Source organism: Athene cunicularia (assembly GCF_003259725.1).
Source record: "Athene cunicularia isolate RWA chromosome 14 unlocalized genomic scaffold, athCun1 chr14_part1, whole genome shotgun sequence".
Taxonomy (NCBI): Eukaryota; Metazoa; Chordata; class Aves; order Strigiformes; family Strigidae; genus Athene; species Athene cunicularia.
In genome coordinates this window covers 5,481,990-5,508,063 of record NW_020799118.1, presented here as the reverse complement: position 1 = coordinate 5,508,063, position 26,074 = coordinate 5,481,990, and the positions used below count along the sequence as shown (strand labels likewise).

The window sequence follows — 26,074 nt, the reverse complement described above, 5'->3', positions numbered from 1 at the left end:
AAAAAAAAAAAAAAAAAAAAAAAAAAGTAGCAGTTCACTTTTATGACAAAAGGCTGAATTCAAGAAGACATTTTGGTGTGTCCCAAATGCAAGACTGGGTCCAAAAGTAATTACTAGGGAAGTGGGAAATGAAGTAATAAATCTCATGACGACACCTGTGCTGGGGCTTGCAGCTGCTCTTGCCTACCCTGGCTGCTGGCAGGCAGAGGACTCCAGAGCGCAGGGTGTGCAGGCTGGCCTCTTCCACCATAAATAATTTTTGTTTATGTACAGCAGATTCTGCTTTGGGGTCGGGGAGGGAGTAGATGTCCCTTTGGGTAGTATTTTCTAGAAATCTATGATTAAATTTAGTGCAAACAGCCTAAGACTAAAGGCATCATTTTTCTTTGTTGAATGTTTATGCAAAGAAGTTATTTCTTCCTACTGAGTCCCTGCTCAGTGGCTGGGGGAAATGAACTTGTGGTTTCAAGGCCATCCCTAACAAGCATGTAACTGCAGTTGCTGCTGACTCCTCTGGGGAATCACAGGAGTCTCGGGACCAAACTGGCCCTGACACAGACCTGAAGGCGAATATCCACCAGATAGGAGCTGAGAGAAAGTCTAAGTTGTTCTATAACATGACAACAAATAGTAATTCAGGGACTGGGACTACTGATACTGCAATTTCAGTCATTAAAAAAATAATGAATAGCAAAATCCCTCAGTTGCACCAGAGAACTGGGCATTTACCATAAAATTATCTGTCCTTGTCTGGTCCTGGGAGACTAACCTGGAACTGGATCCAAATCCCATCCCTATGCTTCAAGGGTTGTTTGTTTTTTTTTTTTTCCTTCAGTTAAAATGTTCTATATATATGTAATGGTATTTGTACTCTTGGTATGTCTGCAATAAATTGTTTGTATTTGTATTCCTGGTTTATTTGCATGGAAACTGTATGTTGGTTATTTTAATACAGGTAAAACAATAAAAATGTCTGTGTAATGGAAATGATACTGACACTTGTTTTATACCACATTATTCAATACAGCAAGGTCCATCTTTTTCTTACGTGAGTAACTTAGACTGTTTGATGTGTGTTTAAGGCACCGAGTGTAGATCTGCATGCTATTGTTGCACCTCGAAAATCTGAGAGACATTTTGTTGAAATATGTTGTATGATATGATAAAAAGCAACAATAGCGCCAAATGCTCTCACAAATCAACCCTAACTGTGTCAGGCTCCATGGTAAAGAATGAGGTCTGACACAGGCAGGGTCATCTTTCAAGTATCACTTTCTTTTCTGTATCTGTGTTCAAATTGCCATAGTTTGAATGAAATTTCCCACGATCCTGAAAGAGCCACTCAGCCTGAAATTGAGCAACGTGATTTCTGAATGAAAATACCCAAATGCTTTCTGTGCTTCAGGTTGAACTTTTTTTTTTTTTTTTTTTTTTTTTTTTTTTTTTTTTTGGCTGCATGCTTTCCATTTGATATTGCTTTCAATTTTACATTTTCATGTAACTGTTGAGAATTGTTCACATCCACAAAAGTTAGCATGTTGTTAGCTTGCTGCTATGATGTGTAACAGAGCAATTCCCACTGCAGCGTGTGTCTGCAGGTGTGTTACAGCAGTTTCTTACAGACCCTCATGGGCCCTCCTGTGTTGTGGTGGCCGTACCAGCATACCAATACTTTGGGAATATAGGCAGGTTTGCTGGCATATTCTATTTCTGTGCCAGGCAAATGGGATTTTTTTTTTTTAATGGGTTTACTTTTTCCCCGTTCTGACTGCTGCCTCTCAGACTTTGGCTATGACAAAGGGCCATGTATTGCCCCTTAGTTGAGTACTTCATTTGACAAGCTCTCTGCAAAAAACCTAACTCATTACTGGCATAGGCAGCTCCGGAGTTCAGTGGATTTAACAGCTGCATACATGATTTGGAGCCACAGTTTTATACCAAGTTTATGGCACAGTTCAGTTGTTACTAGAAGCAGGTGGTATCTGTCTCAGTTTAGCAGACAAGGCTCTATTTTAGCTATCACCATGTGATTTCAGCAACATCCCATGCTTATAGTGGAGTTTTTAAGTCTATGGAGCATAACTGGAAAGAGTTGCTCAGGACAGAGAAACTTCAGGGACTTTTAGGAAGTCGTTACTTATTCTAGGACTCCTGTTTTAGCTTGTTTTGGAAGGTTTGGGGTTTTTTTGAGGCAGCTCTCATCATTAGCACACGAATTACAAGACATTCAGGAGAGGCATTTAGAAAAAGATGAACAGTTTTGCACAGTAATCATGAAGCACTTTCATTTTCCAAATTATTTTCTCTAGATTCAACCTAAATATTGACTTATTTTCTGATTAAAATTATTTAGATGATATCATATTATCTATCAAGGACTTCTTCCTTTTCAGGGTGAGTTATTTGAAATAATGCTTTTTACTGCAGAGCAGTACTCAAATAGGATGAAAAGAAGTAACTGTGAAAGCGAGCAACCTCACAGGACAGAGTTGAATAAAAAGTTCAGAAAAACTGTATTCATAGGCAAAGGATGTTTTCAGCTTTATTGATTTGTCTAGAAATAGGAGTATTAAATGCATGCTTGTTTCATTGCATGATTTGTTTCATTAGTAATTACCAATCACAATTAACAATATAATATGAAGTTTGTGTTTTTGCATGAGAATTCATTATCCTAGTTTGAAATAAATCAATACATTTCCATATTTAACCTAAATAGCCTTGCATGGATCACTATTAATAGACTTGATGAAATCTGCTTTGTAGCTTTGTGCTGCATTACATTAAAATGATTCTCGGCAAATTATTCTAATTACATCGTCATTTGCTAGCAAAGGATCTCAATAAACTAACTTGGAAAAGACATGCTAAAGTTTTCTTTAAGAATATCCCTTCTAAAAATTATATTAAACTGGAAAAAAAAATTTGACATTGAATGACCCTTTTTTAAAAGAAAGGCCAGTCATGATGCTAAACAGATTAGTTGACTTTGATCTGTCACAGGCAACAGGGCTGGAAAAGGGTCATGTATACAGGACGGCAGTCAACTGCATAAATATATAAACACAAAGATTAACAGAGAAAGAAAACGAATCCACAAGAAGTGCAGTATTCAGAAAAAAAAATGTTAGAGGCTTAAATTATCTTTCACGTTTTTCTCCAGTGCACGTGTTGGCTTTAAATAAGTAATGATGAAGTTTAGGGTTAACTGCTTCTGAATGAATTTTAGGGTGAGCTGGAAAAACAGCTTCTACAGGCAAACCCTATTCTTGAAGCTTTTGGAAATGCCAAAACTGTGAAGAATGACAACTCCTCCAGATTTGTAAGTAATAGAAATCCCATGGGGTCAATGGCGGGGGGGGGGGGAGGGGGGAGATATAGCATCTTTTAAAATAACAATGTACAGACAGTGGCCCTCATTAGTGCTTCTTTATGAACAGCATCTTAAAACTAATTCCTTAAAACCAGTTTAGAACTCCTCTCTGAAATAGGAATTTGGCCTTATAGAAGATTAAAGACCAAGCTCAAACTTGACAGTATCATTGTCCTCTCACAATTTAGCAGCCTATGTGTGGTTTTTCAGAGTCAGTTCCTGAGCTGGGACAAGTTTGCCTTCAAAATCTAGACTTTCTTTTACTTTGCACCACTGTTGAGCATATATCTCATACGGTGTGATTGTTACTTAGCAGGACTGGTTAATATATTAAATTAAAAACTGCAGGAGAAAAAAAAGTCATATAGATTCAATTTAGAATTATGTGAGCTGAGGGCTGTCACTACCTGTTGACACTTCTTTCTGGGAACGCTGGCAGATGCTTGTTTTCCCTGCAGACCCTCCTCTCCCACCCCTGCTCTCTCCCTGCACATTTCAGGGATCCATGCAGAGGAACCTTAGCAGAGGGAGTTACAAGATCCAGTGCTACTCCTTCATTGACCTTGGGGAAATCAAAGTAGAAAATAGATCTTGTCATATCCCCAGCTTCCAAAGCCTGGTCCAGTAGGGAGGACTCCTTTCTCTCTAAGTGTCTGAACAAAATGTGGGGACGGATTTCTGCAGAGGGAATATCAGAAAACTTCCTTTCAGGCTTTTCCACAGATTGTCCCAGCAGGAGGGAATCAAGAATGTTATTCGTAAGAGGATGATGTGCATGTCTTATTAAACAGGCTAAATACGATATTGGAAAACCTGGCATAACCTGAAAGAACAGCCCAATCTAGATCTTCTTTTCATTCACAGGGCAAATTCATCCGCATCAACTTTGATGTGACAGGCTACATTGTCGGAGCAAACATAGAGACTTGTATCCTTTTCAGTAAGCTGCACTGGAAGCTAACTAGGGTGAGCAGAAGGAAGTAAGATAAACAAGCTCCACTGCATGGCTAAGAAAGGCAAATATTGCTGAGGCGGGTGTAAACAAAGATGGAGGGAAGTGGTTCCATTTATGCTGATACCAGCTCCTCAGTTTGTCTTACTCTCATGTTTACATTTTCAGGTCTGTTTACTCAGCTATAGGAAAGTGTGCTATTCCCCATGTACAGCTTCAGAAAATGGAAGGCTCATACCTAAGGCAATGGCAGGGGACTTTAAGAGCAAAGTCTAACGGTTTTTTTTTTTTTTTTTTTTTTTTTTTTTTTTTTTTTGTATCAGTGTGATCCTGCATGGGTCACTCTGGTTTCCCTGTGGTTTACATTTCCAGCTGCATAAAAAGTTTTGAAACGTCACTGTATCTTACTGATACTTCGAAAAAAAGCCGTATGCTTGGTATTATCACTGCAGTTCACCCTGGAACACGGAGAGTGACTCTCAGTTTTCAAGTCCCAGTTTGGCACTTTGTCCCGCTCCTGATGGCACGTTGGGATGAAGTCCAGGTGCTCAGTACAACGCTGGCCCTTAGCCCTGTGCCCATGGCTTCGGCAGGGGAAGGGTCCTGAGCCTTGCAGACTGGATGGTCAAGCCTGTGGTTGCACATGCCCTGCTGTTTAGGTACAGCAAAAGTCATATATTGTACTGAGATAGAGTCATATTCCAAGAAAAAGCACTGAGAATAACCTGTTAAGGGAGAAGTCTGTATGATACCTAGTATGACATCTTCCTAGTTCGTGCCTGGGGGATTGAGGGTTCATTTAAATAACGGTAATATACATCTGCCTTCTACCCTTCTAAAGACTTAATAAAGACAAAAGAGACAGGAAAAGAACATGGTGCAGTCAGAAGTGTTGTCTTAAGAGTCCTTACCATTCTGCTCCCCTGGTCAAACCGTGGGACAATTTATCCCGAAATTGGCTTGATCTCTGCATATTTTGTTAAACTGCCATGGTCAGAAATTACATGTTCTGGAAACTCACTCAACTGAAGCAAAGCAAATATTTTGCCCATGCTGACGCCCCAGATAGCACCAAGTGCTAGATATTTCCAGAGAACTTGTCTGCTCTGGATGCTAAATACTGCTCTGCTTTTCAAATGACACACCCAGAGCAGTAAGCTACATATCAACAACCTTCATGTATTTTTTTCAGGGGGAAAGCACAGACCTTTCAGAAAAATTCAGCTTAGCCTGACTTGCCAAGTACTGTTGCCTCTTCCCTTGGTTATGTTTATGAAATGAACATTATGAAAGTAATTTAATGAATTTAATGAAATTAATTTAATGAACAAGTTAATATGTATCTAGATTCCTCAGTGCTGCATTGCTCATCTTTGCATAGAGAAGGAGCTGCTTGCTCCAATAAATGAGAAAGATGCAGATATAAAGGAAGACCTTGTCTCTTGGGTGTAGCATTAAACAACAAACAGCTCTTCGTTTTGCTGTTATTTTGACAAGTGAGCTTCAGAATACATCAAGTTGTTTTGTTTTGGTTTGGGGTTTTTTTTGTCTTAACTGGTTTTATCTATAGCATTATAGCTTTTAAAGAATGAGTCACTGACTGGTATTGAATACTTACACTGTTACCAACTTCTTTTTTAGTAATTAATAGTTAGAAAAGTGGACCATAAATAAAGTTTGCTTTTTTTGCTTTTATACCTACAATACTGGCCTCAAGCTTTTTTTCCTAGCAGCCCCACCTTCTGTTGAAAGAATCACATTGATAATTTATTTTAAAAGTGGTGTGAATTATATCGTGAATACTATTTTTATATATCTGATTTTAGAAGTATTTTTGTCTATTGTCGTGCTTATTACCATGATTATCAGCATTTACCATACAATAAGAGGTAGGAAACTCACTGAGGTGAGAATAGTACTGATACCAGAGCTCCTGCCACAGAATTAGATGCATGTTCATGTTCGACAAGCTCGTGGCAAATATTTCAACAATGCTGTTGATGGTTCTGAGATTGATGGCACAATTAAGGAAGGACTGAAATATGTTATTTTTTTTTTTAACACACTTGACAAACAGATTTGCTTGAAAAATCCCGTGCTATTCGTCAGGCTAAAGATGAGCGAACATTTCACATATTTTACTATTTGATTGCTGGAGCTTCTGAACAAATGAGAAGTAAGTTACTTGCTAATGATTCTTTGATCTCGTTGAACAGTCTGAGCAATGTCTTAAGTAATTTATCTTAACTTCTTTAACTGTATGTGATTGATTCCTCTCTATAAATAAACAGCTCTTTAGCTATAGACAATAATTCTCTCAAGTGAGTTATAAGAAAACTTCAACTGATGTCCATCCACCTGTTTGAGACATGTTGTTTGTGGTTTACAGGATGTTTCAGTTTACAGGAGATGTAATCCCATTCAGATCTCATACCAAGATGATGAATATGGAAGAGTTATTAATTATTTTTTATTATTATTTTAAATGAAAGACTTTTGGGAAGAATGGCTCAGATCTGAGTTCCATAGGGTGCAAAATTCCACTGAGGAGCAGAGACTCTAAACTGCTCATACAAGAAGAATCTTCCTTTGGTGAAAACACTGGCTTTTTTCTTGTTGTTCGTTGGTGGAACTCATGAACAAAGAGCAGTGAGTTGATGCACTTAAGTTAAGCTTTTCTTCTTTGCTTTTTAGATGATCTGTTGCTGGAAGGGTTCGGCAATTATACCTTCCTATCCAATGGCCACGTGCCTATTCCTGCTCAACAAGATGATGAGATGTTCCAAGAGACCTTGGAAGCCATGACAATTATGGGCTTTACTGAAGAGGAACAGATAGGTGAGACTTATTAGCAAGATTGTATTCAAGGTATACATCTGCAAGTGACGCTACATAGAGATGCGAATGCACAGAGGTTAATTCTGCCCAGAACAATCACTTTGCAAAATATGCATACGAAGTAAGATTCTACATTCATATAAGAAAATTAAGATTATTTTGATTTTATGTCTGTGTTTCTCTGGAGAAGTGCATGAACCACCAACTGGAGAATTCTAGATGTACCCATGTTATTTAGCCTCTTTGCCTCATGTTTCCTCTGTGTAAAACTGTTACCAACCATTACCTAGCTACTGTTTCCAAGAAGCGCACTGTGAATTAGTGCCCACAGATTTCCCCCCCTTCTCAGGAGGTATTAGATGTATTAAAACATAGATGTCTCATGGAAAGAGAATGAAGATTCTCCATTAAAGCAAAACTCAAGAACAGCTTTGCTTCTACCTCCCATTAAGAATAATATGGGAACTCAGTTCTGTGCAATCAGGAGAGACACAAGATCAAGGCACAATCTAAACACAGGGTCAAGATCACGTAACACAAGCAGCATGGTCGGAGCCAGTAACAACAAACAACTGAACTGATGGCAGTACAGTGCCTGAAGACAACATAAACCAGCAGCAGGAATCTGGAGGGAGGATAGCAGGGGCCAAGAATAGACTGGCAGTGAAGACACTGAGACCGCTGCCATAGATCCACGACACAGAAGGCTACCGGCCTCCCTGGGATCATTGCCACGTTTGTATTAAACAGGGTGATTGCTTCAGGAAGCCTTGTGAGTATTAGGGTGACTGTTCTTGCAAGGAAATCTAATTATGATCTACTGCTTTTAGGTTGTTAGAAAAGTTCTATTAAAAAAATTATTACAGTGGTTTACTTTTTTCCATTGCTGCAGTGGGTACCACAGGGAGCAGCTGAAGCCAATGATGAAAACTTTGCAAACCACCTCCTTCAAAGGTTTAAACTGGCAGCACTTGCTGGAAACAGTGAAAGACATATTGAAGAATCACCACTTACATTGGAAAATAGAGTATATATCATCAAAGAGAAATTATCTCTGTGGTGAACAAAACAACTGGTGATGCACAGGGCACCTCTATATAGTAATTCAAGCATAGATCAAATAAAATATTTATCACAATATTTTGCTGTCCATCTGACTGAAGAATTGCAAGGCTTTTTCTTATAAGTCTTATAAATTCTGGAGACCTGCTTATAGGAGGAACATGATATGCACTCCTGACCCATTTGAATTATACAATATTGGTGCAGTTGTCAGCATGCAAAAGTACTGTAACACATGGTGTTTTGAAGGATAATTTGTGTATATGAAAGGGAAGATTTCTCATTAGAGGAATTCCATACATACCCAAAACAGACTACTGAATTCAAGACAGCTCTAACAACAGTAATGAACATTTAAAGCCATTTTTTTCAGAACTTTCCAACAACCAGAATGAAAAAGTTGCAAACAATTCTGATTTAATTTTGAAAGAAATGGAACAGGCTCAAATAGCTCATATTTGTATTCACTGAAAATAGAAATAAAAACAAAGAGCATAAACAACTAAACTATCTTGAAAATGTGGGCCTGCCAGAGTCATCTGTCTGCACAGCTCTTCCCTCTCACTGTCCCTGGGAGCGTGCAGGGCCTCGGCGGGTTCATGCCAGTGCGATCGCCCGTGGATGCCCATTGCCATACCCCAAGTGACACCTGGTGGCAAAACCAGCGTCACCCCATCACTTGAGCCTTAGCACGGCTGTGGCAGCCAGCGGCAGAGCTCTGCCACATCCCACCCCTGCATCAGTGGCTGAGGGATGCTGAGAAAAAATGTCTTGCCTTGCAGGACAGCACTGCAAATCCCAGCCTTGGTAAATTCAGGTGATGTCAGTGGTGAAGACTGGTTCGTTCTCCTACCAGGGCACGTGTATTGGTGTTGACAGCAGTACTCTCCATTAGAACAACAGGAGTTGTCACCTCACTGTCTGAACCCCTTTGATTACATGTTCTTAAATATAAGCCCATTAGGACTGTATTCTTCTCCTGTGTAAGCTTACCAAATAAACAAAGAGAACTCTGGATTTATACAATTTCATCTGTAACATATCAGTAGATTTTACTACCTGAAGTTGGGTGACATCACATTTACAGATATTTTAGTAATCAAACATTAATCAATTACTTTTCTGTACTTTGATGCTACTCCTTCAAAGACTTGTATACATTTGATTTTACCTGCACAACTAAATATCCACATGTTCTTGCATAACTGGAGCTCCAGAAGTGCCACACATTTTTGAAGCTACTGGTAATTCATAGATCTGGTTTTATTTTAAAGACAGAGATACAGACTGCCAAGTGACTGAGCAGGGAAGATGCTACAAGCCACTGTGAGTGGGAGATGAATTCTTGAGTCCTGGGGCTCTCTGCCTGGGGAGCTGTCACAGCTTAGCTGGGAGGTGCTGGTGCTCCCAGACTGGCCTGGTTACTCCACTGTACAGATTGTTGAGACATCGCTTAATCAGCTCTCAAACTCCTGCAGTTAATGGCAGAGTCTTTTATAGCAAACCTAGCTCTTTCCATAGAGGTACAGACTACATAGGCAATAGAATGAATCTTCATTATTTCAGAAAATAGAGCTTTCAAAATGTGTCCATTTCTGTTCCTCATTTGTATTATTTATTTCTCTTACAGCTATACTGAGGGTTGTTTCATCTGTCCTACAACTGGGTAATATTGTCTTCAAGAAGGAGAGAAACACTGATCAAGCTTCTATGCCAGACAATACTGGTATGATTTACTGCTTAAAAAATATAGTTAGCATTAAAAAATTAATAAAATAGCAGCTGAGTAAGCACTCTTTATTAGTATTTCTTATTTAATTGTTATTACATATGTACTTCACAGACTTTAAAAGATATACCACGCTTAAAATCAGCTGAATTATAGTTACCTTTCTAGTAATCTTGAATCCAAAAACTGATGAACAGTGAATTTGCCGCTTGGATCATGAATAATAATTTTATGGCAGGTGGCATCACTTGTGCGTACAATAGAGGAGCTTTTAAGTAAGATAAATAACTTCACATACTTGCTCAGCTGCTTGTATTCACACTTACTGACCTGCTAAGAGAAAATTCAATCTGAAAGAAAATCTCACTCTTTTATTCTAGCTGCACAAAAAGTGTGTCACCTGATGGGGATTAATGTGACAGATTTCACAAGATCTATTCTAACCCCAAGGATCAAAGTAGGACGAGATGTTGTTCAGAAAGCTCAGACCAAAGAGCAGGTATCTACTCGCAGTCTCCTCAGCTCTCCTGAAACTATTCTCCTTTTTTACTTACATATTGCCTAAAGGGAAATGTCAGTTTTCTGTCTCATCTCTATAGAAATGGGCAGCTAGTTGGCTTCTTCTTTCACTTACAATTTTGTCGTCTTTGTTTCAGGCGGACTTTGCCATAGAGGCTTTGGCCAAAGCACAATTTGAACGTCTTTTCCGTTGGATTCTAACTCGTGTAAACAAAGCTCTTGATAAAACAAAAAGACAAGGCGCTTCCTTCTTGGGGATCCTTGATATTGCTGGATTTGAGATTTTTGAGGTATGCACTCGGGGACACAAGCTGGCTTATTATCATGCAGTGGTTTGGATATAAAATGACAAAAATCTAAGTTCAGAGCCACAAAACCAATTTGGTTCCTTCAAGCTGCTAGCAGCTCGTGGCCAGCAGGACCCACAGCCCTACTACACCTGGCTGCTTGCATTTCCCTAGGGCAGGAAGGTCTGGGGCTGGCAGCATGTTCCTGCTGAGCTTTTGCAGGCTCAGTGTTTAGAGCCAGGATCTGCTTTTTATGGTTTATTGACAAAATAAAGGACAAACGAGTACAAAAATTTACCACTTGAGAACTTACTGTAAATTTTCGAGACCTTATATTAGAAAAATATGGATCTTTATATTTGTGTTATTGTAATATGTAAAAAGAAATAGAAGATAAAAATTTCATCTTGTCATTTAAGCTCCCTCTTGAAGGTCTCTTTCCAACATTCACTTTTTTCCCCTTCACAGATCAATTCCTTTGAGCAGCTGTGCATCAATTACACTAATGAGAAACTTCAGCAGCTTTTCAACCACACAATGTTTATATTGGAGCAAGAGGAATACCAGCGAGAGGGCATTGAATGGAATTTCATTGACTTTGGCCTTGACCTGCAACCTTGCATCGAGCTGATTGAAAGACCAGTAAGATTATATCTCTATAGGTGGGATAGTACATAGGTTGTGTCAGGGTCAGTTATGTATCAGTACAATAAGAGAACCATTTAAGGTATTTCAGATCGTCTGTTGCCTGGGAGGATTTGTAACATAAGGTGGTGCTCTTTCTTTGTTTCAGCCTGTGATAATACTGATCTGATATTGCTTACATTGCAGACCAACCCTCCCGGTGTCCTGGCTCTGCTGGATGAAGAGTGCTGGTTCCCCAAAGCTACTGACACATCCTTAGTGGAGAAACTGTGTCAAGAACAAGGCAACCATCCCAAATTCCAGAAGCCCAAGCAACTCAAGGATAAAACCGAGTTCTGTATAATGCACTATGCAGGAAAGGTACTGGACAATTGAGCTATTTTGACTTGGGGAACTTTGATTCTTTGACACTCAAATGGTAAAAAACCCAAACAGTCCAGTACTCAGATTGATAAGGAATGACTTTAATTATATAATGTATATATTTAGTGCTTTAATGAAATAAGATTTGTAAAACATTCATGGCTGCGCTAAGTCACATGAAAACAAAAATAATCATCACCAGGGTTATTGAAAATTCAAGTAATTCAGATTCCTTTCTAGCAAGCAGATTTTCTAAAGGTACCCTGCCATGGATATGTCCGCAAAAAGCTTTGCATGTGCTAGTACATGTAAGAATAAATACTCATCTCAGCATTGAGCCATAGAAAGCTTTTCACGTTATTATTTGTATGATTTTGTGTTAATACAGTGACCTGTGTTCTTGGACGCTCCAGGTTTAAGAACAGATTTTTGACATAGCACTGTTTCCTTCAGGTAACCTACAATGCAACTGCCTGGCTAACAAAGAACATGGACCCGCTAAATGACAACGTGACTTCTCTGCTGAACCAGTCTTCAGACAAATTTGTAGCAGATCTTTGGAAAGATGGTATGAATCGTAACTCTAAATCAGTAATGTGGTTTAGAGGGAGAAACCTCTACCAGAACTTTTTGTCAGCTATCCCTTGCTGGCAGGACAGATGTGTGAAAATGATAAGCATAGAACAGACTAAACTAAGAAACAAGAATAATGTGTTATAAAGATGTATTTATGGGAAGTATTTTTTGATAGTGCTATTATTCATCAACTGAATAAAAATTATTCATTACACTGTTATAATGTTGCTGCATATGTGATAGCGTAGTCCTCATTTAATACGGGTTATTGTTGGGTTTTGTGAATGACTTACCTTACACACTCCTCTCCCAGAAGTCCTGCACAGTTCTCTCCAGTGCTGTATAGTCTCAGCCTGACTCAGTCAGAATGTCTGTATGCATAAAAACCGCTTTGTCTTTAAAAAGTTTGTATGGATCTGTAACACATATACCACAGTATAAATATTTAATACATGGACATAAATGTGCATGCAAACACTAGCAAGATGGGTCCGAATTATCAAATAACCGCGGGAGAATATCAACTAGAGAACCACTAGGTAACAGATGGGAGTCAAGAAATGTTATTCCTGGTTCTGACACCAACCTACAACTTACTTGGATATTTTGCAGGACTGTCCATTATAGCACAAACACAAAATAAAATACATTCTGTGTTCAATTACCCTGTTCTGTCACTAGTTAACAAAAAATCCTCATTTTCTTGTTTGACAGAAGTAGACTATTTACCCAGAAAGCTCTTCTAGTATTTTTATTTGTATACTTCTACGGCCTCAAAAATATATTTGTCCTCTTTGGGAAGTTGCAGTTTAACAATGCCAGTGGCAGGTGTAATGTTTATAAGCAGTTCCATTCATACTTTCTTTTCTGTTTCAGTGGATCGTATAGTTGGGCTGGACCAGATGGCCAAGATGACTGAAAGCTCACTCCCTAGTGCTTCAAAAACCAAGAAAGGCATGTTCCGTACTGTTGGACAACTCTATAAGGAGCAGCTGACCAAACTGATGACCACTTTAAGGAATACCAATCCCAACTTCGTCCGCTGTATCATTCCAAATCATGAAAAAAGGGTAAATTTAAAATCTCAATTTTCAGACTCCTGGCACATTATTCACGTTGAGCTGCTCACTGTACCAGCACATCTCAGAGCTGAATGATGTCTTCAAACATAGATATGCAGCTGATAACATTTTGGTGAATTTCTACTGTGCTAAACATATTTTCTGTTCCCTTTTCAGGCTGGCAAACTTGATGCCCATTTAGTGCTGGAGCAGTTGCGCTGCAATGGTGTCTTGGAAGGTATCCGTATCTGCCGGCAGGGATTCCCCAACAGGATTGTCTTCCAGGAGTTCCGTCAGCGGTAGGAATCCCTCACTCAGTCCTAACTCTGGGTTTAATATCAGTGTAATACATGTTTGTCTGTACAAAATAATCTGATGTGTTTCAGCCTCCCTAATGTCAGTGTCTTTTGGCAGATACGAAATTCTTGCTGCAAATGCTATTCCTAAAGGATTCATGGATGGGAAGCAGGCTTGCATACTGATGGTGAGGAAAGCATTTCTGATTCTATTGATAATCAGGTCTATGCTTCTTATGTAAAAGCTGTCGAGAGTGAACAGAAATGAGAAGTAATTTTTAACACCCTAAACCTCAGCACTGGAGTTAAATATCCCTTTTTTCCTCCAGATCAAAGCATTAGAACTTGATCCCAACTTGTACAGAATTGGACAGAGTAAAATATTCTTCAGAACTGGTGTTCTGGCTCACCTAGAAGAAGAGAGAGACCTGAAGATCACAGATGTTATCATCACCTTCCAGGCTCAGTGCCGAGGCTACCTAGCAAGAAAGTAAGACTATGTGCTAACAAAAATAATGTTTTCTCCAGCAGCATGTCTATAATAGCCTTTAGTTCTCTGTACAACAAACTGAAGATGTTAAGACATTTTATTATTGTTTATTATTTGTATTGTGTTAGAGCTCAACTTGTGTCCAATGAAGAATTCACCCAGAAGAGGCTTATTAGTATAATTACAAGGAAGCAATTATATTGTGAGGCTAGTTACACCCTCTGTACAGTAAGCTCTGTGTCTGAACAAGTAGGAGGAGCATCCTAGCCTACAACTAGAGTCTTATGCACTATTACAAGTAGCAGCACCGCTGGCATTTATAAGACATAAAATAATTTCTTACACAGCTTGGGCATGAAGTGCTGATCATCTAGAATGATCTCAGTTAATGTACATCACAAAACTAATAATAATGCCCTTTTTCCACACACTACCAAGGCTTTCAAAGTTGCTGAGCAAAGAAATTTATAGGTTTCAAGAATGATGATCAGTGCAAGTTCTGAGTGCCTGTGTACTCTGGGAAGATGTTCACATTCAGAATTAGATCTATATTTGTTGTTCATGCCTACCTGTGGTTTGTGCAAACAGCCAAAAACCAGAGAGCTAAATGAAATCAGAGAAAGCTAAACAGAGTTATTACCTTTCCTCAAGAAAGTACAGGCACATTTTAAGTCATAAAAAAATTTGTGCCAGACTTCTCAAACCATGTGGCTAACCAGCAGACTCTCATGCCAGGGTTTCTTTGCTTAATGTGCATATCTTGCAGACACCTTATATTCTGAGACTGAACCAATTTGCTTTGTTTTTAATCACAGAGCCTTTGCCAAGAGACAGCAACAGCTGACTGCAATGAAGGTTATCCAAAGAAACTGTGCTGCTTACCTGAAGCTGAGGAACTGGCAATGGTGGCGACTGTTCACTAAAGTGAGTGACTGTTATCAGTGAATCTCTCCTCAGCTTTCCAAAAGAAATTAAATGCACAAGATACTGAGGCAGACCACGTCAGGCATGCTTCTTGTTCCAAAGTCCATTGCAGCTGATGGCAAGGGCCTTGTTAGCATCACAAAATTTTCAGTTAGAGTTGCTTTGGATAGTTATACAATGCTATTAACATTAAAGTTAGTTCTAGATTGAGGAGAGAACAAACTAGTTAAGCAGAGATTCTCGAAAGATTTTGCATGTTTGGGGACTTTTTTTAATTGCCAAAATTAAAATAATTTCACAGGGGTAAATAATAAGACAGAGTAAAACTGAGTTTCATGAACATACAGAGTTATGTATCTATGTGGGCCTCAGTAGCTCCCTAACTGGGACACTAAACATCTTCCTGCTAGGTACTCAAGCAAAGTAAGTCTATTTTCCTATTGAAGAGGCCTAGTATTTTGGTTTGGATTTTTTTTGTTTTGTTTTGTTTTGTTTTGTTTTTTTAAAGAATGGCTTTCAGTTTGGATTCAGAAAACTGTGCCTATTTGCATGGATAGCAGCCTTCCATGTAACCAGACATATTCAGTAACACACACCTGCAAGTGCATGTTGCCTTTCTATGCAGAAGATGTAGCTTTTGTACATTATCAGTGAAGGAAAAGAGTCTCGCAGCCATTCAAGAAGTGACACTATTAGAGGTAGAGGTGCTTATAAGGCTCCAAGAATTAAACGCAGAAATGGCCAAGAACAACACTGCTGAAGCTTGCTGATTTAAAGACGCTTACATCAAGCTTAGCTGGACAGCATTTGTCCAACACCTGAGCAACAACAGACAGTGCTACTGTTAGTGCCAGTCAGCTGAGCACCTTTAAGTACCATGCTCAGTAACATAAATACTGACAGGAAACATTCTTCAAAAATCTTTTCCTTTTCAGGTGAAACCACTGCTTCAAGTCACCCGCCAAGAGGAAGAAATGCAGGCCAAGGATGAGGAACTACAGAAAACTAAGGAAAGACAACAAAAAGCAGAGAGTGAATTGAAGGAGCTGGAACTGAAACACACACAGGTGAGTCGCAGCTCTGAGCCTCCAGGAAACAATAGCTATTCTTTCACCATTTGTAGAAGCTATTACAAAAAAGTTGTCTTTTTTCTCCGTAATCATGATTGTATTCACAACAATGGTCCAGAACAAAAGTTCAGTGCAGACAAGCTCCCAGTTACTTCAGTAGAGGGCCAATGCCCACACAAGAACCTGTGGTAGAGCTGCCTGACTGTACACTAGGACTATCTAAACAAATGACACTGTGGGGCAATTTGCAATCAAAGTTTCACTTCCTATCTGTTTTACTTGTGTAGCTTTGTGAAGAGAAGAACCTCCTTCAGGAACAGCTTCAGGCAGAAACTGAACTGTATGCTGAAGCTGAAGAGATGAGAGTCCGTTTAGCTGCTAAGAAACAAGAGCTGGAAGAGATTCTGCATGAGATGGAAGCCAGAATTGAGGAAGAAGAGGAACGCAGCCAGCAGCTGCAAGCAGAAAAGAAAAAGATGCAACAACAAATGCTGGTAAGGAAACATAAGTGACAAATGGAGACAATAACTTGTATCTCACAGGACAAAAACAGAGACTGGCAAACCTTAGATCCTCTGAAAGTGCTTGCTTGCTACACAGCCCTCTGTAGAATGCGTCTGTGCCACTGAAGTAAGAACAGCTAATGCTCTTTCCTCCAGATTCTCTTCCCCATCCCAATTTTATTTATCAAATCTTTCCTTCTAAATCACCAAGCATTACATATTGTCTAGTTCTTAATAAAACCAACAAAGTCTACAACGTACCCCACATACAGTGACCAACATTAAGCATGCCTATAATCTAAGTGTTATTTTATTTCCAGAATTGATGTTTTGTGGGTTTCTTTTTCTCCCCTCAAAGGACCTTGAGGAACAGCTGGAAGAAGAAGAAGCTGCAAGGCAGAAACTACAACTTGAAAAAGTAACAGCAGATGGAAAAATAAAGAAAATGGAAGATGATATTCTCATAATGGAAGATCAGAACAACAAGCTAACCAAGGTAAGCACTGTGGATTCATTCTCTTTACCTTGTGAAGATAGTGCAAGGTGAGAGAAAACCTCCTCCTCCAGTAGAACAACGGGAATACTCTTGACTGTGAAGTCTCATGGATGTACAGATTCACCAGACCATCTGTCCAGCCTCTATTGAACAAATTTCTGATAATTTTTCCATGTTCATTTAAACAATTCAAAATTGTATAAAACTACTGGTTTTGAGGTCTGTTGTAGTAACAGTATCTTCAAGCAAAATACCCACAGCAATCAAGCACAATCAGTGGAAGACATGTCTTCTTGGCCCCAAGCAGCATACATAATTCTATTGCTTTTCAACTAATTTAAACCAGACTTCATGATTAAAACTGGAAGTAAGCATGTATTGCAGTACTTTTTGAAAGGGGATGCTCCTCTGAACTGGGCCCTGTACTTACCAGCCTTTAGAGTGAGTACAAGATTCTAATAGCAGCAGACTAGAGAATATGGAATTCACAGACACCACTGCTCAGCTCCTCTGTAATTCACAAATTGAAATGTATCACTCCAGTTCTCAATAAATAGAGCATAAAAAGACAGTATCTTGGATATTTTTAGTTTGCAGAGAGTTGCTTCACTCTCACCAATGACAGACACTTGTTAACAGAATTATTTTTTTTTTTCCCCCAGGAAAGAAAACTCCTTGAGGAGAGAATAAGTGATCTAACAACAAATCTTGCAGAAGAAGAAGAAAAAGCCAAAAATCTTACAAAGCTGAAAAACAAGCATGAATCTATGATTTCAGAACTTGAAGGTAACATGAACAAGAGTGGTTTATATCCACTCTTCTGCCTTGGCCCACAACAAAAAAAAACATAAACAGAATCTGGAGAAAACTTCTAAAAAGTTTGTGGGGTGTTTTCCAAATTTCTTATGTTGAAGCTATTTTCTGAATGAGAATCACCAAAACCTGAGGGTGCATAACCACAGATACCTTTTTTTTTTTTTTAACATACAAAAGTGATGGAGCGATGGGCTGAGGCTAACTGCATGAGCTGCAATAAGGCCAAATGCCGGGGGCTGCCCTTGTGCCACAACAACCCCCAGCAGGGCTACAGGCTTGGGGAGGAGTGGCTGGAGAGCTGCCAGTCAAGAGGAACCTGGGGGGGTTGATTGACAGCCTGCTGAACAGGAGCCAGCAGTGTGCCCAGGGGGCCAAGAAGGCCAATGGCATCCTGGCTTGTGTCAGCAATAGCATGGCCAGCAGGGACAGGGAAGGGATCTCACCCCTGTACTTGGCACTGGTGAGGCCACACCTTGATTACTGTGTTCAGTTTTGGGCCCCTCACTACAAAAATGACATAGAGTTACTTGAACATGTCCAGAGAAGGGCTACAAAGCTGGTCAGGGGTCTGGAACACATGTCCTATGAGGAGCAGCTGAGGGAACTGGGGGGGTTTAGTCTGGAAAAGAGGAGGCTGAGGGGAGACCTCATTGCCCTCCACAGCTCCCTGAAAGGAGGGTGCAGAGAGCTGGGGATGAGTCTCTTTAGCCTAGTAGAAAGTGACAAGACAAGAGGGAATGGCCTCAAGTTGCACCAGGGCAAGTTCAGACTAGATATTAGGAAGCATTTCTTTACAGAATGGGTTGTTGGGTGTTGGAATGGGCTGCCCAGGGAGGTGGTGGAGTCCCCATCCCTGGGGGTGTTCAAGAGCAGGGTCGATTTGGAGCTTAAGGATATGCTGTAGGTGGGAACTCTGCTAGTTCGGACGGTTGGACTAGATGATCTCCAGGGTCCTTTCCAACCTAGATGATTCTGTGATTCTGTGAAAAGAGTAGAGGAGAGAAAACTGAGAAAATATTAATGCTTCTTCTGGAGAAAGATAAATTATTCTTTGGGGTGGCTAGAAATAAGTGATGACAGTAAGATACTGCATGTTGCTTCAGAATTGCAGCAGTTACACATATGGCCTCACTGGAGGACAGAATCTGCCTAAATTCAAGTTTGGATTAAGGACTCCTTACACTAACACACTCCAATGACCAAAATCCTTACTTTTTCAGTGCGACTGAAGAAAGAAGAGAAAAGCAGACAAGAACTGGAGAAAGTTAAGAGAAAGTTGGAAGGGGAGTCAGGGGATCTACATGAGCAAATAGCAGAGCTCCAGGCACAAATTGCTGAGCTGAAGGCACAACTAGCCAAGAAGGAGGAAGAGCTGCAGGCTGCTCTAGCCAGGTATTCACTCCTGAAACTGCATACAGGTTGAAAACCCAGGCTGGAACATATGTCTTTTCCCTTCCCAGACACTGGGATGCTGTGGCCACGCATCTCATCTGTCAGTTACATCCTCCCTGCATGCTTTCCCTATTTTCCAAGTTTCCTTTTGCAAAAAAATTATACTATTGTTTGCACATACACACATAAGCTTACCTCCAGGTATCAATGAAAACGCCTCTTCCCAGTGCCATCAAGTAAAGAATGATGTGTAACAATATACTTCATAGGCAAAAGGCAGAAATTACTTAAGATCCATCCAGAGTGCCAGTGGATTTTCTGTATGAATTTATTTAAGAGGGACAACACTGACCAAAGCTTTTGCTGAACTGGCTGATGAGCGTCTCTAGACATTGTGTCCTGATAAAGTACAGCTGCCAAATCCTTTTTGCATCAATCCCCTCTCTTTCTTTGGTATTTTCTTGCACAGAACCTGTAAACCTTTAATCTCTGTATACCAATATCAAAATGAAATTATTTTTTGTTTTTAATACACAAAAATAAATATTTTTTCAGGCTTGAAGATGAAACTAGTCAGAAGAACAATGCCCTCAAGAAGATCCGTGAATTGGAATCTCACATCTCTGATCTCCAGGAAGACTTGGAGTCTGAAAGAGCTGCAAGAAACAAAGCAGAAAAACAGAAGAGAGACCTAGGTGAAGAGCTGGAGGCTCTGAAGACAGAACTTGAGGATACTTTGGATACCACAGCCACCCAGCAAGAGCTCAGGTATGGAGACGCAGCACATGGGCCAAAAATAAATGTCAACAAGCTCAGTACAATACTATCTAGTAACTGTGCACTAGTGCTATTTTCCCAGTGACTGGAACACATTTTGCTGCTGCTCCACTTGTGTGTGTTACCTTCCAGAGCGAAGCGTGAACAGGAGGTCACAGTGCTGAAGAGAGCTCTGGAGGAGGAGACTCGAACTCATGAAGCCCAGGTCCAGGAGATGAGGCAAAAGCACACTCAAGCTGTGGAAGAGCTAACAGAGCAGTTGGAACAATTTAAACGGGTAAATAGAAATCCATCTTATTGAATACTATCCGCTAGATAACATGGCTTCCTTTTATAGATCATCTTTCTTCATCTCATGCTTGTAGGCAAAAGCAAACTTGGATAAGACCAAACAGACACTGGAGAAAGACAACGCTGATTTGGCTAATGAAGTCAGAAGCCTGAATCAGGTTAAACAAGATGTGGAACACAAAAAGAAAAAGCTGGAAGTACAGCTGCAAGAGTTACAGTCCAAATACACTGACGGAGAACGTATTCGGACAGAACTCAATGAAAAAGTTCATAAGCTACAGGTAGGAAGGAGTTGACCTTCTGCTGTAACACCTTGGGCTTGAGAAGACCAGTTTATACTGTTCTGTGAGGGTGTATCTGGAGGAATCCCAGCCCTGTTGACTTCAGCCAAAATGCTACTTTTTTGTCATCTGTAGGGAACCTACCTTGAACTCATACCTGAATTTTCACACAATTAAACAATTACGACCGCTGTGTCCCATGGAAGTGAGAGCTTTTAATCTCACCATCCCTCTGTACACGTTGCAGTCTGTAATGCCACCACTGGCTCAGTGACTGTGCTGCATGTTTTACAGAGTTTTTCTGTTCATTCATTTTTGGGTGGTGGGGAACACTGATACGGATCTGGCTTCTAGAAATGGATCAGACATCTATTAAACACAGAAGATGTCCTCAGAAAAAAATTACAACAAAAGAAGAACGCTCACTTATCTGTGATTTAACATCTAATAAGAAATAACTAAAGATAATTTAAAATTATTCTTTGGTAGATGTTCAATGTCCAGCAGTACTGATCAAGTTTGTTCATAGCAGCAGTAAGATTTTATTATTTTAAATTAGTGGATAAATAAGAAAATATCAAAATGCATCAAATTGTCAAACTTGGGAAGAGGAAGGAAAATCTACAAAAATCCCCATTCCCCTTTGCAATTCACTGAAAGAAACATACTACTATTGCCTTATGAATATTACTATTTTTTGATAGATAGTAATAAAATACAAAAGTAGATACTAATTAAATATGAAGGTAGATAGTAATAAAATACAAAGGTAAACTAAACAAAAATGGCATTAGACCTTGAGGGTCTTAACACACAGGTCATAAAGATGATATTTACAGACACTGCAGAATTTGCAGGTAGGATTTAGTTCCAGATGGCTTAAATCCCACATATTGTCCAGAAAAATTATGGCAAAATCGTGAATTCCAGTTAAGATAGAAACACTCGGTGCTTGAGGTGACCTAGAAACATACAAACAGATTCAGATCCTGTTCAAAGTTAAGATTTCAATCTAGAGCAAACTAAATTTTAGAGGAAGGTTTTGAAGTTGTGCAAAATAACTGAGTTTAATCACTGTGATCTCTCATAGGTTGAGGTTGAAAACGTTACTGGTTTGCTCAATGAAGCAGAAAGTAAGACAATCAAATTGACCAAAGATGTTGCAACCTTTGGATCTCAGCTACAAGACACACAGGTAAACTTGCATACAGTAACAGCTCGCCTACAATATTTATTAAATGCACTCTACAAAGACTAATGACTGTATTGATGATGTGGTGACTGTAGGAGCTGCTTCAGGAAGAAACACGGCAGAAGCTAAATGTATCTACCAAGCTTCGTCAGCTGGAGGATGAGAAGAACAGCTTGCAAGAGCAGTTGGATGAAGAAGTAGAAGCAAAACAAAATCTGGAGAGACATATTTCAACACTGACAATACAGGTATCAGTGCCATAGTTAAATCACTAGCTCCATCACTGAGAGTTTTGTCAATAATTACAGAGGTTTCAGATCTGTAGAACTATCCTAGCACAGTACGTGGACCTTCAAGGAACTGGTGCTGTTAGCACAGATAGCATCAGTGAAGCTCTACAGTGGAGCCAGCACTCTCCCTCTTCTTTAAATTGTGATCAGTAGGACAGGTACAAATGCAAGGTAGCTCCCAAGATAGTCTTGCACTCTAGGCCTGTATGTGCATACTAGGGCTGCAGTCTGCCTCATTTTGTGAGGGTGATGGGTAACTAGTCACTAGCTTCACATTAGACAAGCTTTCTGTATCTTGGTTGTTTCATGGCCATCTTCTCTACCAAGCTGTTGTCACTGCTGTAAAGATTTGTCCTCTGAATTCAAATTTCAGCTCTCTGACTCCAAGAAGAAGCTACAGGAATATTCCAGCACAATAGAAACCATGGAAGAAGGCAAAAAGAAACTTCAGAAGGAAATTGAAAGTCTCACACAACAGTTTGAAGAAAAGGCTGCTTCTTATGACAAACTGGAAAAAACCAAGAACAGACTCCAGCAGGAGCTGGATGACCTGGTGGTGGACTTAGACAACCAGCGTCAGCTGGTCTCCAACCTGGAGAAGAAACAGAAGAAGTTTGATCAGGTATGGATTTAAGATTCTCCCTTGATGTGTTATCACCTAACTTATCTGGAACTCAGAGTCACCACTGACTTAGTGAAAGATAAAGAAGGAATGAAAAATAAAAATTTAATTACAATACCCTGGTTAATTTTCTATTTATATAAATTTATCAAAAAGCAGAGATTTTTCTCTGTCATTGACAAACCCACTGCAATAGAAAACTCCCATTACTAATGACTTCCTGTATTAACACTGCTTTTTGACAGATGCTAGCTGAAGAGAAAAACATCTCTTCAAAATATGCAGATGAAAGAGACAGGGCAGAAGCTGAAGCTAGAGAAAAAGAAACAAAGGCTCTGTCACTGGCCCGAGCACTTGAAGAGGCTTTGGAAGCCAAAGAAGAACTGGAGAGAACGAACAAAATGTTGAAAGCTGAAATGGAAGATCTCGTTAGCTCCAAAGACGATGTTGGCAAGAATGTAAGTTTTGGGCTTAGAACTATTTCCACAACAATAACTTAAAATAGCAGCTAACAAACAGATCATTATTTTCAGTATGGGAAATTCTCTGTAGCACACAAATCCATTTAGCAAGATCAGATATTTTAAACAGAATACAAAGGTTATTCCATCTGTGTCCAAACTTTCAAGAGACTTGGCAAAGAACTGTAAGCCATCTTTATTTTTAACATGACCTCAAACATGAAGATTCTGATTGATTTCTATGACTGAAAAAACATTAAAGAGATTCTAAAGAATTTATTAGTTTAAGCAGCTTTCAAGTTGTAAACTCCACAAATCTGATTTTATTAGTTATATTTGACTTTGTCACCGGTCTAACATTTACGTGGATGGCTGCAGCAAACTTCCACCAATGCATTGCCAATCACTTCTTTCATTACAGTGATATACTAGTATTAGTCCTAATACTAAATTAATGAAATTATAATATTTGAATAGATTTAAAAATGAAAGTTTGGGATAAAGAGAATCTCAGGTTATTTTAAGACAGATTTGCAAATGTACAAAAAATGCTAAACCACCATTTTCAGTGCAGATTAGTTCACTCGTCCACAGCTGGTATTTTCAGGTGTGGCCTATATTGCAGGTAGACTCTGTTTAACTAGAATTATTTTTATTTCTTATAACAAGTTTATTAAATGCTTATTTATTGAAAGGTCCATGAATTGGAGAAATCTAAACGGACCCTTGAACAGCAAGTAGAAGAGATGAAGACACAATTAGAAGAGCTAGAGGATGAACTACAGGCTGCTGAAGATGCCAAACTCAGGTTGGAGGTTAATATGCAGGCCCTGAAAGGCCAGTTTGAAAGAGATCTACAAGCCAGAGATGAACAGAATGAGGAGAAGAGAAGACAACTCCTTAAACAGGTACCATTTCCTATTATTGCCTTTGTAAATATCTAACCAAGTCAGTTGAAAATCCCCAGCCTCACATCATTAGTAAAAGCACCTTACTATAATAAGAAAACATTATATTGCCTTGTGCTTGGCAAATACAAAAAAAGAGTAGGTTATTGTACTGAAAAAGGCACAAAACTGCATAACAGTTTTTCCTGTTTCAGTAGCAGGTGCACAACTGCCAACAGACAGAGCAATTTAACACTACAACCAATATCGTATAAAACATAGGAATTTTCTGACACAGTTGAAAGAACCTTCCCTATATTCTCAATGCAAGCAAAAAAAGACAGCTTCTAATATAGATGTTTTCCTAAGTTACACCAAGTGGATACAAAAATCACTAGAAATTTAAACCAACAAGACACAGCCTATTTGTATAGAAGTGTGGGGACAGCAGTAAAAACTGCTGTAGTCGTCATCTTGTAATATACATATTATCTGTGAATACAGAAGACAAATTGCTGACTCCTTTCAAGAATCTTTAATTTTTTGACAAAACAGAATCTATTTTAACTGCCATGAAAATCACAATTAATAGAGATATACAGTGTATACAGTATATATCTGTATACATTAATCAGACATACACAAAGTGTTTGAGAGCTCAAGGGCTTTCCTAAACTTAAGGTGTTTTCTTTAATGATCAGCTCCATGAATACGAAACAGAACTGGAAGATGAACGGAAGCAACGTGCCCTGGCAGCTGCAGCCAAAAAGAAGCTGGAGATTGATGTTAAAGATCTAGAAAGCCAAGCCGATTCTGCTAATAAAGCTCGGGAAGAAGCCATCAAACAACTTCGCAAGTTACAGGTATGTAATCCCACAAATATAGTTTTTCCCACTGCTGTCTTTTGTACAGCCACAATATGAAAGTTAGGTGACATCTGTGAACTTGATGCCTATTACAGACCACAGGTTAGAGGAGGAGTTTTAACTAGACTCCCAGATTCAAGTATCAGTACTGTAATGCTCAATTTGAGAGACAGTGGAAAACTTCACATGGCAAATGATGAAAATCTTAAATTTCATCATTGCAGAGAGCTTCTAAAATTCTCTGGCCTATTGACTTACCCACATGAAGAAAAACAGATTCCCACATAGAGAAAGGGCTACACAATAGATTCTATTACAAGGCTTCAACCCTGATTCTAATACTTGACTCAAAAGCATAAAAGACTGCTCAGAAATCACGTTGTCTCTGAATTAGCATTTTTCTTTTGGTACTGTAAGTCTCCATATCATCCGTTCTGTCATAAGCTGACAGCTAAACAGCAAAAAGGAATGTATTGGAAAGACTTCACATGTACTCAAATATTCAGAGGAAATACAGACAATAGACATTACAAAAGTCACAGTGTGCAAGTGGAAGCATCACTTCTTGGAATAGCGTTTCAGACCTTTCCAACATGTGCTAGCTGATCTCTCCAGAAAATATAATTTAAGAGGCATTATGACTATGTAAACATGTATGTGATCTATTCTGTTCAAATTTTTCTACTGAAATTGTAATAAAGCCACACAAAAATAAATCTCTGTTATTCTTTTCAACAAGGCTCAGATGAAGGACTACCAACGAGAGCTGGATGATGCACGGGCTGCCAGAGAAGAAATATTTGCTACAGCCAGAGAAAATGAGAAGAAAGCAAAGGGCCTGGAAGCAGAACTCATCCAGCTTCAAGAGGTAAAGTAGGAACCTTAGAGCAGTATGAAGCAGACTACATATGACCCTCAGTAGAAAAACAGAACTGCAGTGAAATAATGTAATAGCTATTGGGGATGGAAAGCTATAAGCAGCACTTTTAACAAGTTCCACGTGCTCCATGCACTC

At 39.2% G+C, this 26,074-nt stretch overlaps 1 protein-coding gene across 3 annotated transcripts in view; it reads left to right on the top strand.

Annotated features, from left to right (window-relative positions):
* Positions 1 to 26,074, top strand: part of MYH11 (myosin heavy chain 11) — a 61,713-nt gene that overhangs the window by 28,403 nt on the left and 7,236 nt on the right. For 2 of the 3 annotated variants that reach the window (XM_026858743.1, XM_026858745.1), the window contains exons 6-36: positions 1,028 to 1,048; positions 3,230 to 3,322; positions 4,238 to 4,301; positions 6,403 to 6,501; positions 7,020 to 7,163; positions 9,856 to 9,951; positions 10,335 to 10,453; positions 10,611 to 10,763; positions 11,229 to 11,402; positions 11,592 to 11,765; positions 12,222 to 12,336; positions 13,221 to 13,414; positions 13,583 to 13,704; positions 13,820 to 13,889; positions 14,031 to 14,191; positions 15,007 to 15,115; positions 16,051 to 16,182; positions 16,473 to 16,679; positions 17,047 to 17,184; positions 17,847 to 17,970; positions 19,221 to 19,392; positions 19,948 to 20,160; positions 20,302 to 20,446; positions 20,535 to 20,741; positions 21,832 to 21,936; positions 22,029 to 22,181; positions 22,597 to 22,845; positions 23,091 to 23,303; positions 24,002 to 24,214; positions 24,895 to 25,056; positions 25,799 to 25,927. In XM_026858743.1, the coding sequence (XP_026714544.1) occupies positions 1,028 to 1,048; positions 3,230 to 3,322; positions 4,238 to 4,301; positions 6,403 to 6,501; positions 7,020 to 7,163; positions 9,856 to 9,951; positions 10,335 to 10,453; positions 10,611 to 10,763; positions 11,229 to 11,402; positions 11,592 to 11,765; positions 12,222 to 12,336; positions 13,221 to 13,414; positions 13,583 to 13,704; positions 13,820 to 13,889; positions 14,031 to 14,191; positions 15,007 to 15,115; positions 16,051 to 16,182; positions 16,473 to 16,679; positions 17,047 to 17,184; positions 17,847 to 17,970; positions 19,221 to 19,392; positions 19,948 to 20,160; positions 20,302 to 20,446; positions 20,535 to 20,741; positions 21,832 to 21,936; positions 22,029 to 22,181; positions 22,597 to 22,845; positions 23,091 to 23,303; positions 24,002 to 24,214; positions 24,895 to 25,056; positions 25,799 to 25,927 (4,470 nt within the window). The remainder of the gene's footprint in view (positions 1 to 1,027; positions 1,049 to 3,229; positions 3,323 to 4,237; positions 4,302 to 6,402; positions 6,502 to 7,019; positions 7,164 to 9,855; positions 9,952 to 10,334; positions 10,454 to 10,610; positions 10,764 to 11,228; positions 11,403 to 11,591; positions 11,766 to 12,221; positions 12,337 to 13,220; positions 13,415 to 13,582; positions 13,705 to 13,819; positions 13,890 to 14,030; positions 14,192 to 15,006; positions 15,116 to 16,050; positions 16,183 to 16,472; positions 16,680 to 17,046; positions 17,185 to 17,846; positions 17,971 to 19,220; positions 19,393 to 19,947; positions 20,161 to 20,301; positions 20,447 to 20,534; positions 20,742 to 21,831; positions 21,937 to 22,028; positions 22,182 to 22,596; positions 22,846 to 23,090; positions 23,304 to 24,001; positions 24,215 to 24,894; positions 25,057 to 25,798; positions 25,928 to 26,074) is intronic. The other variant, XM_026858744.1, reaches the window with a different exon arrangement.